The following is a 16,631-nucleotide window of genomic DNA, read 5'->3' on the forward strand; positions in this document are numbered from 1 at the left end:
AACAGAATATAAATATACTGACATTTCATTCAACTAATTCTCCATGATCTTAAGCAATTTACACTTCAAACAAAATTATGGTAGAATTCAGCGTCACACTATGATGAACATTTGCTTTGTGCAAGCAATTCAGCTTGCCTAATGGAAAAATTTTCCCTCTCCTCCCCCTCTGCATTGTTCCAGGTGTTCCCCTAATGCCCCACCACCAAGGCCAATTTGGGGGAGGGGGGAGCCCTGTTGCGAAAGTCAAAGTCTTTGTGCAGGGCTTTTGCTGCTGGGATTCATTAGGTGAATACTGACCACATAATTTAATTTTTAGTTTGTGACATACTGATGGCTGCTACAGAAAGCACATTCATTTCAAGTTACTCTATCTAGAACGCTTCTGTTCAGAAGTGTCCCTTTACACGTTATGTACTTAATCTACTTGCCAATAGGCTTTCATGAGTTCAGTGGAGCTTGGCCTAATCCATGGTCATTGTGGGTTCAGATCCCATATGGAACCTACTGTTTTGTAACAGTTTGGGCTTGTACTGTCTCTATCATGCCTTTGTGCAAAGCTTTCTATAGAAATTAGTCAGACTTCAGAAGCCTGAAAAATCCAATCGGAACAGACTGTTTTGGATTTTACATATGCCAGGACAAAGGTGCTTTTATTCAAAAGCTGTATCTTAAAGCCATTAACCTCCAGGCTAGACTGGAGTTTCTGTATCAGGTCCTGAATGTTGAAAGTTGCAGCATCGTCATTTGGAGCACAAGCAGCAGAACATTTCATTGGGTTAACACAGGTAATGGATGCTTGCATGTGGTTCCTTTTAGATGCGTGCTCTGCTTCCTGTTGTCTGTAAGAGTTATTGGCCGCAATACTTTCACCAAGCCTATATGAAAAACACATATAAGATTAAATCAGCAGGAAGGAATTGCAAATAAAATATAAACAGCTTTTTAATGAAGCAGGATCAAGAACCGACAACAAAAGCCCAGAGTAAACTTTTAACACAAGACAATTTTTAAAAATATGAAGAATAAGAAACTCACTCTATGGCAGGAAAATCTGGCAATGGTGCTGCTTCAAACAGAATTCTAAGTCCTGCCTGCACTTGCTCTCTGTGGTCTGATGTTAAAGCAAAAGCCAAAGGTGTAACCAAACGTTGGTCCTAGACACAAACCACTTGTGAGTGCAGATAAGCAATTATTTTAAGCAGCTAGACAAATATATTACACAAGAAGGAAAAACAAGTGATAAACACGTTCACTTTATCTGTTGCATTCTTAATGAAGCATTCTTTCATTCAACCTTTAATGCCTCCTCTGGGATATTTTGAGTTGAAGCAGAAGATGTGGAAAGTAATCAGATCTGCTCAATTCTATTGGAAGATCTCAAATGCTGCCACTGTACAGCTACACTCTGCAACCAGGCCTTTGGATGATTAACACCCTAGACCCTTTAAAATGTTTCTGTGGGAGGGGTTATTGGTTTGTGGGAATTTTTTTGCCCTTGGTTTTATTATCTATCTTGTGTTTATATCTTGTATTTTTATGCTGTAAACTGCCCTGAGATCTATGGATTGATTGATTGATTGAATGAATAAAAGCATACCCCGTGCTATAGGCAATACTCTTCTAAAAATGAAACTGCACTAAAATTAAATTGCAACAATTATGTTGAATCAAGGGAAGTGTGAGCAAAACTCCACTTATATAGTGGGGCTTTCCTGGCCCCTCCCTTCTTGCACCCACAAAAGCTCCTAAAGGTTAAGTGACCCTTTAGAACAGGACAGAAGAAAGCAGGGAATTGGGAGAGTTTGGATGTAGAGGCCATTTCTATGCATACAAGGCACCTTTGGATTCAAAACACTGCCATGCACTTCTTAAAAAGGTTGCAGTCTGGCTATGATGGAAAAGGTAAGTATTTGAAGAATGGCAGCTAGTATGTTGTCTGTAGATACTGTTAGTCACTACCACAGAATGGACATAATTATGTACACTGTCTATCTTAACAGGCATTTAAATGATCAAATAAACCTTACCTGAAGAACTTTGTAAAAGTTGACTTCCATGTTAGAAACTAGCTGCTTAAGCTTGCTCATAAGATCCAGTGTTTTTAAGATTGCATCAGCAGCAAGCTTGCTGAAAAAAGGTGATAATTAAAAGAAAAGTTACTGTACACCATAAATTCCAGCAATGACTAGCATGTCACATCAACACTGCAGCCACCTACCCCAAACCTGACATCTGATATGGGGCAGATAAGGACATGTCTTCAAAGGAACAATTAGAAGCTTTAAGAGCTTCAGATTATTCCTTTGCAAGTGGGGCTCATTGATCAACACTGACACTGAGCTCCACTGTGATTGGCTACATTGCAGAGTTCTGCCCACCTGATGAATCAAAAAATGATTAGAATTATTAAAACCACCTATGAAGCAAGCCAACTTAGCCATATGGTAGAATTGATGTCATCCAGTAAAAGGATCCATTCCTTCTCTGTTATGTTGGAAAGGATGCCAAATTATAGGCACATACTAACATATGTGGTGGGAATGTTCACAAATAGAACAATTTTAGAAGTTTCAAAAGAGATATCTCAGATTACAGCTCATAAAATCCCAATAAAGCCTTACTTAATTTGTATACTTCAGAATATGGACCAAGTAAGAAGCAAGGAATTAAGAACAAATTTATTAACAGCAGCTAGAAAAGTTATAGCCAGAACTTGGGAATCCTTGCAATTAATGAATATTGATCACTGGTATAATATAGTCTGGCAAACAGCCATAATGGGCAAGCTATTGCAAAAATTCATGGTGCCAAATGGAGAGAAAAAAACAAGATTATTTCCATACTGTATTGTGTGATTTTATTAAATACAGTAAGCCCGCAACTTACTCACATTTAACTTGGGCACATTCAGCTTTATGTGCTTGGCAAAAAATAAAAAGGGGGTGGGCATCCAGGAAAAAGGCTTTGGCAATCCCACCTGCCACTGAACCCAATGTGTTTTGACTACATGAGATTTTGGCTCTAGGCATGATTGCTGGAAGGTACCGTATTTTTCGCCCCATAGGACGCACCGCCCCATAGGACGCACCTAGTTTTTTTTTGGTGGGGGGGGGGAATAAAGGGGGAAAAATTATTTCCCCCCCAGGCGCAGGGCTGGCGCGGGGGAAGCCTGAGCTTCCCCCGACCCCAGCCACCAGAACAGGCTGCTGCCCCAAGCCTAGCGCGCGCGCCGGGACCTCCCGCCAGGCGCGCGAGGCTTGCGGACATCTGCCCAAAGCATGGGGCGTGCTCTGGGCGCGCGAGGCTTGCGGATAGCTTCCTGAAGAGCTAGAGGGGTCGGTGCGCCTCTCGCTCTCCAGGCTTCAGCAAAAGCCTGCATTCACCCCATAGGACGCACACACATTTCCCCTTCATTTTTGGAGGGGGGAAAGTGTGTCCTATAGGGCGAAAAATACTGTAATCCCTGTGTAAACTGTGTGCTTATTGTATACAAATGAAACAGCACACAGACAAGAAATACTCACAATGTATTTTGCAATATGGCCTAGATAAGCAGGCAGTTCTCATTAGCTCACTCCTATTACTCTGTGTTCTCCAAGTTCATTTCAGTGGTTTACTGTTATCACCTCATTATTATGTACTGTAAAATAATGTTTCGTATCTCCCCCACCCCGCCGTGACCCATTTTTTCTTAGTCATGTCATGCTTTATGATTTGTGTGTGTACAATTTTGTAACAATAAAATATATATTTTTTAATAAAACTACTTTTGTTTGTTTTTTAAAACTGAAATGCAAAAAAACAAAAAAAGTAACAAACAGATTTTCTTTTGTGAAACTTTGAACCAGCTATTTATATCTTACACTGCTCTTTGCTCTGACACTGGGTCTTTCATTTACATAGCTTTTGCCCTTGGAGGTTAAATCAAACATTGCATATGTAATAGTCAATCTGCCTTGCATACCAAGATGTCTTGAGTTCTTTTCTTAATTGAAAGAGGCCTGCTGTGACACAGTATTACTGTGATGATGCTTATAACATTCCCCCACCCCACCCTATTTGCCTGTTTAAAATTATGTATAAATGGAAAACTTGAACACCTTTATTCCTTTCAAATGCATATCCATATAAATAGAAACTTCAGAATATTGTAATTAAAACGAAAGCCTTCAATTTCAAGGATATCTTGCCAACTGCTAGGGCTCAACAACAGTCAATGTTAAGCCACCGGGCATGCTCACTTCCCCCTCTCATGCAGCCAGGCCTTCTGCAGTGTTTATTTTACTTTCAGTGGATCCTGGCTGGTTGTATTTTAGAAGAAGAAGAAGAGTTTGGATTTGATATGGTTTTTAAAAGCCAGCGACATAACCCAGGGTTTGAAACCGGTTCCTTTTGAAACTGATTACAGTTTGTTTTAAAACATGGACTGCTGATTGTAGGACATGAGCAGTCAATATTTGCAGAAAGTGAAACTAAAAGTTGCAGAACTTGACCGCAGGAGGGGCAAAAGGGGAAGCGAACTGCATGAACCTGAGGCTTTGCTCAAGCTTGTTGTAGCTTACACGTGGCTTGGTGTTGTAAATGAACAAAATCTATATGTTTGGGCTATTTTCCCCCTAAAGAAAGATAATGTAAGTGTATCCTTAAGAAGACTGAACCTATGGGATTGGTCCAAGGGTTTTTAAGCAAAAGGTGCTTACCTCAGTTCAGAGTCCATTACCTTTGTCCCAAAGCCGAAGTCAATCCCACTGCATGTAAAGTGGTATTCAATTAAAGATGTACAGTTGTTAGCTGTTAGAGCCTTAGTAACATGCATTTTTAGCGTATCATCTGCACAAAGCGGTAGGTTCTGTTAAGGATAAAACTGACTAATGAAAGAATTTTTTTTTTTTACAGAAGGAAATATTTAGCAGGAGAACATTTGTACTTTACTAGGAGTCTCCAAGTAGTGTTCATAAGGGCTGATGCTATTCCTTAATTACTTTTCAACAATTTAGAGACTGGATAACTATTATGTATTTAAAAATAAATAAATAAGCCAAACAGAAATTTGCAGCTCTAAGCTAGTCTAATCGATCTTGATTTCTGTCTAAATGCCAGAAAAACTCTGATCATATAATCATTAATGCACACATGAAATTCAGGGCACTTTTTGGTTCATATTTTTCTGGATGTACATTTCCTATAATGAAAGGAAAATGCGTAAAACACAGAAAATACATATTCAAGAAGTGCAACTGTTTGATTTCCGAACATTCCCTTCACATATTTAGACACATGACTCTTCACACTTATGTTTGTCATGACAAATGCTAGCTTTGTGCAGAAAATGAATCTTTTGTGTAAACTGTAAAGCAGTCTTTAACAAACACTGTTCAAACATGTATCACCTTTCTAAAGTCCCTTTTAACCGTTACATTGTATTCCAGTTACAAAATATAATGCATAGACACCATATTTTATCCTGAACCATTTTAAGAGCAACCTTTTCTATAGTTTGCCTCTTTAACCAAAGTCTTGGGTTTAAAGTATTATTTAGATCAAATGCATTTCATATATTTTACAGACTACTGAGTATAGTTTCACGGTAAGCTCATGATAAAAAAAAAAAGAGAACGTGGATCAAGGATATTTCTCAAGATATCAACAGCCCCGATCATTCTTTCACACTTCTTCTTTGCCAACAGGTCTTCTAAGACATGATCCGGCAAATGAATATGGTCAAGAAGAACAGGAAGAAGAAGATCCACAAAGCGCTCAGCTGCAGCACTGCAGCCTGTATCAATAACATCCTGTAGTAGAAGAATGACATGCTTGTTGGTACCCAGGTAACTGATAAATAATATATACTACCCCCTCCTCAAATCTGCTTTCTAAGTCCAAAGCCACTCAGTCTTCATCTCAAGGTCCATGAAACATACCATTCCCATGATTACTTTTCTCTCTCACAGAAGATAGATTCTGAAACATATTTCAGTCCAATCTGATGAAACTTAACTACACTATTTTGCAGTGGCAAGCGCACTACTGTTGGTCTTTATACTGTAAGCTTAAGAACTTGCAAAAACTATAGGTGGCAGACATTTTATTACAAGACGCATAAGCCTTGTTAAGCAGAGGCTTAAGATCAAGGGAAAAGAAAGGTTGGAGGATCCATGTACATCTTCTCTCTCTTCCTTTAAAAACAATTATTCCATACTGTTCCTTTCCACCCCATGGGGAGAAACATCAGACTTCACTTCCTTATCAAGGAAGTGATATGGGCACCGGGCTGATGAAGAGGAGTCCTAACCTGGCTACTCATGAAAACACCCTGAGCCAAGATGAGGCAAATATACTTACAGAACACCAGGTGTAAAGACTGCCCCCTCAAACACTAGATAGAGGTAGTTTACCCCAAATTTCAATTGATTTGCAAAAACATGCAAATGGCTAGCAATAACCCAATGGGAGTGGCCAAAAGGCAACATGTATTTTTTTTTAAAAAAGTTAAATATGAACCTTTTGGGATATTGTTTATAAAATATAAGAACTATTTTGCATTGGCTTCATTTGCTATTTTCATATACAGTTACCAGCAACAAAACTACCTAAGGGCTTAACGATATTACCAAATGACAAGGCTAAAAGTGAAGCAAGTTGTTTCTTATTGGGATGTGTGTGGCACAGCTATGAGGCTGGAGCAAGTGCCTCATTTTCACATTGAATGGACTGGCTCGCTGAGAAGACATTTGAAGCCAATTGTAAAAGAAGTCGGTACCTCAAATATCTCCCTGAACAGCTGCAACGCAAGAGCTGAGCAGTTTTCGGATGCTTCTAGCGGTTGGTTTGACCAATGTACTAAGAGGACAGATGGCTCTGAAGGCTTAGATCGAGTTGCAAGTCTTGTGCTTCCACAGCTTGCCTTATTTGGCTCCAATATTGCCTGACGCAAGATGTGACGGAGTTCCGTTACCGAACAGAAGGAAAGTAGCAACTCCAACACCTAAGCAGAAATGACTGTCTTTCAGATTACAGTAATGGAAAGTTTCGACACACAAATAAACTGTTTGTTTTACCCATGTTACAACTATAAAGGACCTGCCAAAAATCTGACCTCCTATATACAAGTCTGTATTATACTGGAAACACACCACTGATCCATTCAGCCTGCAAATGTCAAATGTTTACAGTTCTCTCGCTTTTGCCCTCAGGGATACTTTAAAAGGAGATGACAGGGCCTGAACTTTCTGCATGTAAAGTTTGTGGTTTTCCACAGACCTACGGTCAGTCAGCGCCTGTATCAGGGAGATCTTATACAAAAGCATGGTGGAAATAGTGTTCACAAAATATGAAGGAACTGAACAGAGCATAAACCTCACAGCCACAGTTCAAACACACACATTTTCCTCACATGAGGATGTAACTTTCTACACAATCTGCAAACTGTTTTATTTGAATACACACACTCAGTCATATAATGTTGTGGCTTACTTGGCTTGTAAGTAAAGTTTAATCTTATTGTAATAGAAAGCACAACATGATCCATACAAGCCTAGCTGCCCAAAATATGTAGGTATCAACATTAGTGTATTTCACCATATTTCAAGGCATTTACTTAAAGTTAAGGATGGATGTAAGAATGCTCAGTATTTGGATTCTGTTAAGGCGTATCACTACAAAGATATTTAGCTGTAAAGTACCTTTGCTGAAGAATCAGAATCCCTTCCATGAAGGAGACCCAATACCTGAGTGACGCAGGAGGTAAAATGTTCATATCTACATTGTTAAAAGAAAAAAAAAATGTTGAAATATATTTTTCATTTTGGAAACATTACTCAACATTCAAAAGGAGAATTTCTTGAGTATTGCTCATAACTCATTTTTAGTTTAAATATTGTAGCTTTAACTATTGAAGAATGTCAATGAGTCACAGTAAGTGGTGCTAGAAAAGACTGGCTACAAGGGCTAATACACCAACTAAAAGAGTAAAAATAGCCCAAACACAGCATATCAATGCTATAAATCAAACAAGTGTCTTTGAGTCTGGGTGTCAATCCCAATGTCTAATTCACAGCACATTAAATAAGTTCAAATTCTTACATGTTATTAAGGCAATTCTAATTAAGCAAGACATAAAACCTAATGCAAATATGACAGTTCTATGCACAGATGTCACTTAAGCATTTTTATCTTGCTCTTCGGCCAAAAAGACTTACATAAGATCGATAAAAACGAGGTCTCCCTGCCTACAGGCTTACAAACAGAAAAATGTCATACAAAAGGAAAAAGGGATGGGGAATGGAGTGGGGGAAGCAAACAAATGAAGACACCACTTCTTAAAATTTCAATGTTCTGGTAAGGACCACTTTGAATAGAAACACTATGGGAGAGGAGTCAATTGGAACTTCTCTCTCAGCAAAACATGCCTGTATGAATACTGGGGACCTATTTGCTTTCCATTTAGGAAGCCATACATGTTTCAAATATCTATTCTGAAAATTAGATTCTGCTGCTCTTGGAATACAGCTGGAGACCTGCTGTTGATTACAGCATTATAGGAACTGACTGAAAATGAGAAAAGGAGCATAATTTCATTTTCTGTTGATTCCAATATGGTGAAATTTCAGATCTAGCAGGTGATAACAATGTAGGCAAAGCTAAGCACATTCCACATGTGTTGAATGGGCACGAGTGATATAAAATTATATTCTGGTGCAAGGGAATAAAGATATTTATTGACACATCTTCCTGGGAATAAAATGGATGCTAACACCAAAAATGTCAAGCAGCTGGATAATCTACAGCTCTTTCTCAGTGGCAGCAGGAGGGAGAAATGACATCTAAGGGCATGATTATTGAAAATGTCCACTCCGCAGGCCTGTTTCACAAACAGAAGGGAATACATCTTCTAAAATGGTGCTGAATGAAACAGTGGCCGTCATAATCTTTTACTGAAGCAGAGTGCCCCGTGCACCGGGCAGACATCGGCCAGCCCCACAAGCTCGGGGGACAGCGGGGAGGCGGAGCGCCGCCATCCCACTGTTCCTTGACCTGGTTTGGAGGCTGGTGTTGGGGAGAAGCGTGCTTCTCCTCAGTGCCAGCCCCACAAGCTCGGGGGACAGCGGGGAGGTGGAGCGCCACCATACCGATGTTCCCTGACCTGGTTTTGGGGGGGAAATAAAGGGGGAAATTTTTTCCTTTATTTCCCCCCAAAAAACTACGTGCGTCCTATGGGACGGAGCATCCTATGAGACAAAAAATACGGTAGCTTCTGTCACCTTTAAAGCCACATGATTACAGAGCTTAGGACAGAAAAACGTGTAAAAATGGACACACAAATTAAGGAACAATAACAGAGAGCCCCCAAAAGAATATTTGTAGCTAGGTTTATTTTGAAGACATACTTGGTAAGATAAACTGCAATCTTGGGATTTTTCAGAAGATCCATGAGAAGATCAACAGAGTACTTTCTTGTTAGTGTTCCATCACCATTCACAAGAATGTTGAATATCAACTGGAAAGTCTGATGAATATTTCTGGAATGGAAAAGCTAAACAAAGAGCTCTGATTTACAATAATGAACCATCACACACCCAGCTATATCATTGCAAACCTATAAACCTGAAATATGATAGCAATAAATATGATTCAATTGGATGAAAAAAGATATGCATAGTTAGTATAACAGGCCTGCATTACTTGATCTGCACAGGTTGCTGGTGTAATTCCACATCCTGGCACAAATATTATTATCGGCAAGATTAACATGCCTGAAGTAAAAGCTATTTCTTTAAAAGAAGAAGAAAAGAACACATCCTTACCTTTTCTCCAACTTCTTCATTTAATGTAAGACTTGACAATATTGAAAGTGCGAATACAACCATTGTTAGACTACTGTGGGCCAAGAAACTGATCAGAGTACGATAGAAACTCTTCACATTTGTCTAGTACAAAGAGAAGAAAAAACATTCCTAGAAAAAGTTGCATTTGAGTGTAACCTGTTGCTGCCTAAGTCAATATATTCTATTCCTTACCATTTCACTAGATTAATTAAAAGATTGCTTTCCCACGGAATGTACATGTCATTTCACCAATATCCACTGGAACCAATACTGCATTAATGTTTTATTTAAATGTTACTTTGGAACTATGTTTAGAAACCTTTAGAGTGTGAAGGACAGTAGAGATCCAGGATGGCCAACTCAAGAAAATAAAAGTTTACACTTCATCTCTGAAGTTATTTATATGCAAATTTCCACTGAAATCAATGAGATTCGTACACATTTGTGAAAGATTGCAAAATGCTGGTGTTCACTGAGAAGTGAAGTGTATTTTTTGAGGATTTGGATTTCAGAAATATTAGCATAGCTAAGGGGGGGGGGTGAGGAAATATGAAATCTATATAAAAGACCTTTACCGAAGAACTTGGCCAAAATTAGATCTAGTGTTTGTTAAAATAATCAAAAGCAAGAGGAGTCATAACCAAGTGCTGTGGAAAGTCCTCATTCTCGACTTCTTTTCTGCATTACATTAGTGTAATCATTTTCTCTGGGCTCATTAGCATAAAACTATAGTCCTGTAGTTTTGAAGGTACACAGGAAATGTCTTTACCACCTCTGCTAAATATGTAAATACAGAAGGAAATTTCCCCAGATTAACCAAGCCATTTCTTGAAATTCTAATTTCTTCCATGTTCTTTGGAGATAATGGTTGTGCTCATCTGCTATATAAGATCAAGAGAAAGAATCAACTCCCACTTGCTCACTTAAAGTGCTAATGTTTCACACGCTCAAATGATTAGACTCCCCTTTCTTCAAAAAGATTTCAATAAAGAAAGTTTCTTACCAATGACTTAATATGTGCTTGAATGGATAGATTGTGTCGACACAGATTTGCCATAAGTCCTAGGCATGGTATTGTTAACTCGTCTTCTGTAGACTGACTAAAATAAAAGCCCATAATAAAGCAATCTGCTTTGTTAACATGCTTATTAGAATTCCATACTTCGTTTCTTATAAAACTGATTCCTTCAATTTAATCGTTATCCCCTCAGAGCAACTTTCACTTTGTTATCCAAATCAGTAGAATGATCCCACATGCAGAACACAAGTAAATCCCTGCATTGGAATTGCTGTATGCTTATACCTATCATTTATCAAACTATATGCTACTCACTTTATAATTATGCACAGAGTGCAATCCTACAAAAGTAAGCTCCACTGAGTTTAACAGGACATACTCCAAGGTTAGTGTATACAGGATTGCAGCATAAGCCATTCAAAACACTTATCAGTTTGCCCACCCACATCCAGCTGCTGGTGTCATAATGACTTTAGTGGTAGGACTTAACACTTCTTGCAGAAGAGAAGCCACTAAAGAGAATGAAAACCCAAGTGTAATTAGCTTTATTAATTTTACTGAAAACAAAAGTTATATGTCTTCTTACGCTGCCCAAATACATATGCTACTTTTATTTTAGTGCATTTTAGAGACTGACCTGAAGGTGACCAATTAAACTCTCCTCTGAAACTAAACAGGAGTGGTATGGCAAATATCTGCATAGGACTTTCCTTCCTTGGAGTTTTTTGAGTAGAGGTTGGATAGCCGTCTGTCATGGATGCTTTAGCCGAGATTCCTGCATTGCAGGGGGTTGGACTAGATGACCCTTGGGTCCCTTCCAACTCTAAGATTCTATGATTTTATGATTCTATGAAACCACCTGGGAAGTGGAGAGGAGGGCAGGGAGATTCATCTCTCTTCACTTGCTTATTGCAAGTTCAGCTCTACCCACCAACACTACCTCTGCCCCATCTTCCCATCTCCTAACTCAGTTGGTAGAGCATGAGACTTTTAATCTCAGAGTTGTGGATGTGCGCCCCACATTGGGCAAACGTTTCCTGCCTTACAGGGCGTTGGACTATTTGACCCTCGTGGTCCCTTCCAACTCTACAATTCTGTGATTCTATGAATATACCTCTGCTGGAAAATATTGGGTCGTCCTGTTCTATCATCCTCAGTATAACAGTCTTCTGTTCCTTAAAATGCACCTGCCCTTTCTCTCTCGCTGCCCCAATGCCTTAACTACCTCCCTGAAAACAGCTCAGCAGTTTTTACTCCAAGATGAGCAAGTATACAATTGTAGTCTTACTGAGATAAAGATTTAATCCTATGAGGTACTTACATATGGTGCATAAGAAATGAAATTAAGTCATCAATATTAGTACTGCCATGGAATACTCTTGCATTGTAGGTCAATTTCTGCAGCAGTTGAATACTCTTGAGGGGAGGAAAACAAATTATGATACAACTAAAAGATATAACTTATTGAGGTTCTAGATATTAGAAAAGTATTTATCTGTATTAGAGCCATTGCATTCCATTTTCAGCTTAGGAACTAGACAATATACTATTTCAAAACTATTAAAATCATTTCTCCTTGATGATTAATAGTCTTTTAAAAATTCAGTTTATACAACTAATCAGTAGGTTTAAGGCAGAGGTTTTCAAAGTTTTTGAGTCCACAGCTCCCTTGACCATCTACATTCTTTCTGTGGCACCCCTGTGGGACTCAGGAGCCCAGTTATGTCACCCCTTGCCTATGGAGCTGGCAGCCTCTCACCCTTTTTTGAATACCCTCCCTTGCAAAGTGTTCCCTTAGCCTCCTCTCCCCTCTCCTTGCAAGTCTTCCAGGCAGCCACTCCTGGTCTCTGAGCTGCCTGCTCCAACCCCAAAGAGAGGTACCTCCTCATGCCACCTGCCAGGGGCCTGGAAAGAGGGTGCCCTCAGCCTAAGTGGATCAACAAAGACTTTCCAAAGGCCAGCACCTTACCTTGGGAGGCTGAAGTAGCAGCAGCAGGCGCTGCCAGCCCTGCATGCTGGAGAGGCTCCCCTTTGGCACTGGACACTCAGCTCCCAGGCAGGCCTTGCACTCAGCAATCACAAGAAAGGCCAGCACAGTGCCTGCCTGGCCTCCCACTTGTCTGTCCAACTGCAAGCGCTGGTGGACCGGCTGGCAGGCCTCCCTCACCCACTTGCTTGCTTATTCGAAGACTGCCTCCGCTCCTGCAACCAGCACCCCATGACCAACCCCAGAAGCACCATTTGCCTGGGGAGTTTGTAACCAGGGCTGCTGCAACATACAGCTGCACAAGCCTTTGGGAGGCAGAGATGCAAGAGGACATCAGAGAAGGGAGGGAAGGAAAGAAGGACAGAGACCAATGTTGCCACCTCTGACTATCATTCAAGGCACCCCAGGGTGCCACGGCACACTGGTTGAAAACAACTGGGTTAAGGGTTCAATTGCATGCACAAGAAGCTGTCATGAAGCAAGCTTAAGCCTGGAAGAGGGGAAACATGCCTTTCAATGTTCTACACCAAGTTGCAAGTTCACATGACCAAGCTGAATGGGCTTAGCATCCAGCCTAAGTCCTCACTCTATGGTCAGGCTCCTGCAACACTCCAGAACACATTTTTGGGACTTACACAGGCCTAGGTTTAGCCAGCTTAGGCTCACTTGGATGAGCAAGTTATGTGTTGGGGCTGGGGACTTAATGCTAGCTGAGCCAGAAAAGTGCTTCACCCTAAGGTGCTCATCCTGGCTGATTGCACCCTAAGACTATTAATCATCAAGGGGCATTAATCACTGAAGTGCAGGTGTGAAACCAGTAGTTGGCAAGGAAAGGGGGTGGAATAAAACCAAAACAGTTTCTCTCACTGACTGTAGTCAATCAAGTTTTGGTTTTAGTGAAGATGAGACTAACCCATTATTTCACACCAAAAAGAACATGAAGCAGAAATAATTGTTCCATGGCTATAGGATACAAATCTATTTAAATCAAGTAAGGCAGGCGTGCCATTACTTTTCCACATTTTATTAGAATTTCTACATTTGCATTTCAGCTATAGTCTGATGGCATGGACACCTAAGCAGGTTTGGATATCATGTGTGCTTGGATGGGAGGACACCCCCTGCCCCCGAACCATGTGCACATAGCTTTGAGTTCCATAGAAGAAAGGCAAAACATAGCTAAAAATAATTTTAAAGCTTTACATTACTTACAAAAAATAATTCCCGCTATATGAAGTGTTAAGCATTATATTACCTGTAATAATACTGGATCAAGGGGATTGATAGAACTTCGATGAATCACACCTGCCAGGACACTACACAAATTGTAAGTATTCAGAAGGGCTTCTCTGATCTCATTATCCAAAACTAAAATATAAACATACACACATAGTCACTAGAAGCAACGCGTCAAGAACAAAGGCAATTAGAAAATACAGTGGTGCCTCGCAAGACGAAATTAATTCGTTCCGCAAGTTTTTTCTTCTTGCGAGTTTTTCGTCTTGTGAAACACGGTTTCCCATAGGAATGCATTGAAAATCAATTAATGCGTTCCTATGGAAACCGCTTGCCAGGCTGGCGGTGCGGAGAAGGGCTTTTCTCCCCACCGCAAGCCTTCAGGACATGTACGGGAACAAAGGGGAAGGCGCGCAGCACTTCTCCTCTGTTCCCGGGCTTGCGGTGGGAGGAGGGTTTTTCCTCCCCACCGCCAACATTCAGAACAGCCTTCCGAAGCCTGGTGGCGGGAGGAGGTCTCTCCGCCCCGCTGCCAGCCTTCGGAGGAGGTCCGAGGACAGTGGGGAAGACTGCTTCCCCGCTGTCCCGGAGATTTCCCTATGGGCTTTCGTCTTGCGAAGGAAGCCCATAGGGAAATTCATTTTGCGAAGCGCCTCCAAAACGGAAAACCCTTTCGTCTAGCGGGTTTTCCGTCTTGCGAGGCGTTCATCTTGCGGGGCACCACTGTATTTCAGAAAATTTATAAAGCAAAAACCCAACAGCCAATTATATTTTAATAAAGAGACTTTGAACCTATTTTTTTAATTTTCCTGAAATGTGCTGGGATATAAAGTAACTTAATTAAGCAAATTAAGAAGAAATGCTAGTTGCTTCTATAGATCTAGTCTTACACACTGGAAACAAGTAAATTTCCATCTTAAAACAAAAGGCCAGTTAACATATTTCCCCAAAGTCTGGCATATCTGCAATAAAATCTGCTAAAGCAATGTTGACATATCTCTAGCTTTACACAATATCGCTGCTCACTCAGCAGCATTCAAATCACCATCCCATTTATTTAAAAATATTTTTTAACCATTCATCAAAAGTTTGTGTAAGTATACAAAAGTGTGAATACAATTAATTCAATACAACGTAAAAATAAACAAAACAAAGTAAAATAAAAGTTAGAATACAGCACAATTCCAAAGGCCATCTAAAATTTAAAATGCTTGGTCAAATAGGAAGGTTTTCAACTAGCACCAAAGCTAGTTTCAGTGCCAGCCATGCCATCGTAATTTCAGTGCCAGCCATGCCATCATAAGGACACCATTCCAAACTTGTGGCACCATTGAACAAAGAGCCTTCTCCTTGCAGAACCACAACATACTGTACATATACTAAAGAGGGTACTTGGAGCAGAGCCTCTCCAGAAGATAAGACTTGGGGAGGTTGCTATGGAAGGAAGCACTCCAGAATGTGGGTTCCAATTCTTACAAGGTTTTAAGGTAAAAGCATCAGCATCTTTAATTGGACTTGGAAGCAGATTTCAATATAGATCTTTCAAAATAGGTGCAATATGAACAGCTCTGGCTAAACCTGTCAAAATTCTAGCAGCTGAGTTATGCCCTTCCATATACTCTTAAAAGGGCAGCCCCAACATATTACAGAACTCCAACCAGGCTAACAGAGTGGTGATCAGCATGGCAAGGCTATCTTGTCACAGGTGGTGAACCAGTCATAGTTAATAAAAGGCACTCCAGGTATCAAGTGACAATGATGGATCAAGGATTACTCCCACCCTGTATACCTGCTCCCATCCAGAGCAAGTGAATACCAACTTCCTGGACTCCATGTACTACCCACCCACATCCATCTTGTTAGGATTGTGCTTCAGTTTATTGACCTCATCCAGTGCATTACTAAGTCCAGACACTGATTTTGTATTCCTGCTTTTCTTACAATAACTAAGTTGTTGCATTCATGAGCTGCACAAAAGCAATAACTTTAATATTTTTAAAATGCTTTTTTTAAAAAAATATCCAGCCAAGAAATTGTGGTTATGATGATCAGAACACTCTAACATTACATTTTAGTGTGGTGTCTGAGAAAGTTATATACAAAAGTTTGCAAGAAATCAGAGCCAATCATAAGTTTTACACTACACTTTATCTGTAATTATGAAGTATTTTGACCTACAAAGCATTAAACAGCTCAGGATATGCAACTCAAATGTATTTAAGGCTTACCCAGTTGAGAGAGCAAGCCTACCACATTCAGGGTTAACTGGGGGCTTGTATTTGGATCTTCAATGAGTTCCACTAAGCAGCATAGACATTCACTTGGTAAAATCTGGTTCGATGCAAAAAATCTTGTCAGCTTCAATCCTGAGATGACCTGGAAAAATGTATTTAATATGGTAACTACTAACTGAAGCTAAATAGTAACACTGAACCAAAGACTCCTTAAGTATATTGGAACTCTAGTAAATACACAGCAGTCTTCCACAAAGCTAAGTGAACTATGAACTCACTTTCAATGAAGTGAAGACATAGTACAGTATCCTTAACTTTCTCTCGCAAAA

At 40.0% G+C, this 16,631-nt stretch overlaps 1 protein-coding gene across 2 annotated transcripts in view; it reads right to left on the minus strand.

Moving 5' to 3' along the window:
- CIP2A (cellular inhibitor of PP2A) overlaps positions 1-16,631 on the minus strand; it is a 28,493-nt gene that overhangs the window by 9,569 nt on the left and 2,293 nt on the right. The window contains exons 2-14 of one of the 2 annotated variants that reach the window (XM_028726719.2): positions 16,297-16,444; positions 14,088-14,200; positions 12,167-12,261; positions 10,831-10,927; positions 9,807-9,929; positions 9,390-9,535; positions 7,686-7,761; positions 6,764-6,988; positions 5,636-5,795; positions 4,704-4,845; positions 2,031-2,130; positions 1,039-1,157; positions 686-878 (exon numbers count right to left, since the gene is read on the minus strand). In XM_028726719.2, the coding sequence (XP_028582552.2) occupies positions 686-878; positions 1,039-1,157; positions 2,031-2,130; positions 4,704-4,845; positions 5,636-5,795; positions 6,764-6,988; positions 7,686-7,761; positions 9,390-9,535; positions 9,807-9,929; positions 10,831-10,927; positions 12,167-12,261; positions 14,088-14,200; positions 16,297-16,444 (1,737 nt within the window). Of the gene's footprint in view, positions 1-685; positions 879-1,038; positions 1,158-2,030; positions 2,131-4,703; positions 4,853-5,635; positions 5,796-6,763; positions 6,989-7,685; positions 7,762-9,389; positions 9,536-9,806; positions 9,930-10,830; positions 10,928-12,166; positions 12,262-14,087; positions 14,201-16,296; positions 16,445-16,631 lie in introns of both variants that reach the window. The other variant, XM_028726720.2, reaches the window with a different exon arrangement.

The sequence above is a fragment of the Podarcis muralis genome, chromosome 4 (genome assembly GCF_964188315.1).
Source record: "Podarcis muralis chromosome 4, rPodMur119.hap1.1, whole genome shotgun sequence".
NCBI lineage: Eukaryota > Metazoa > Chordata > Lepidosauria > Squamata > Lacertidae > Podarcis > Podarcis muralis.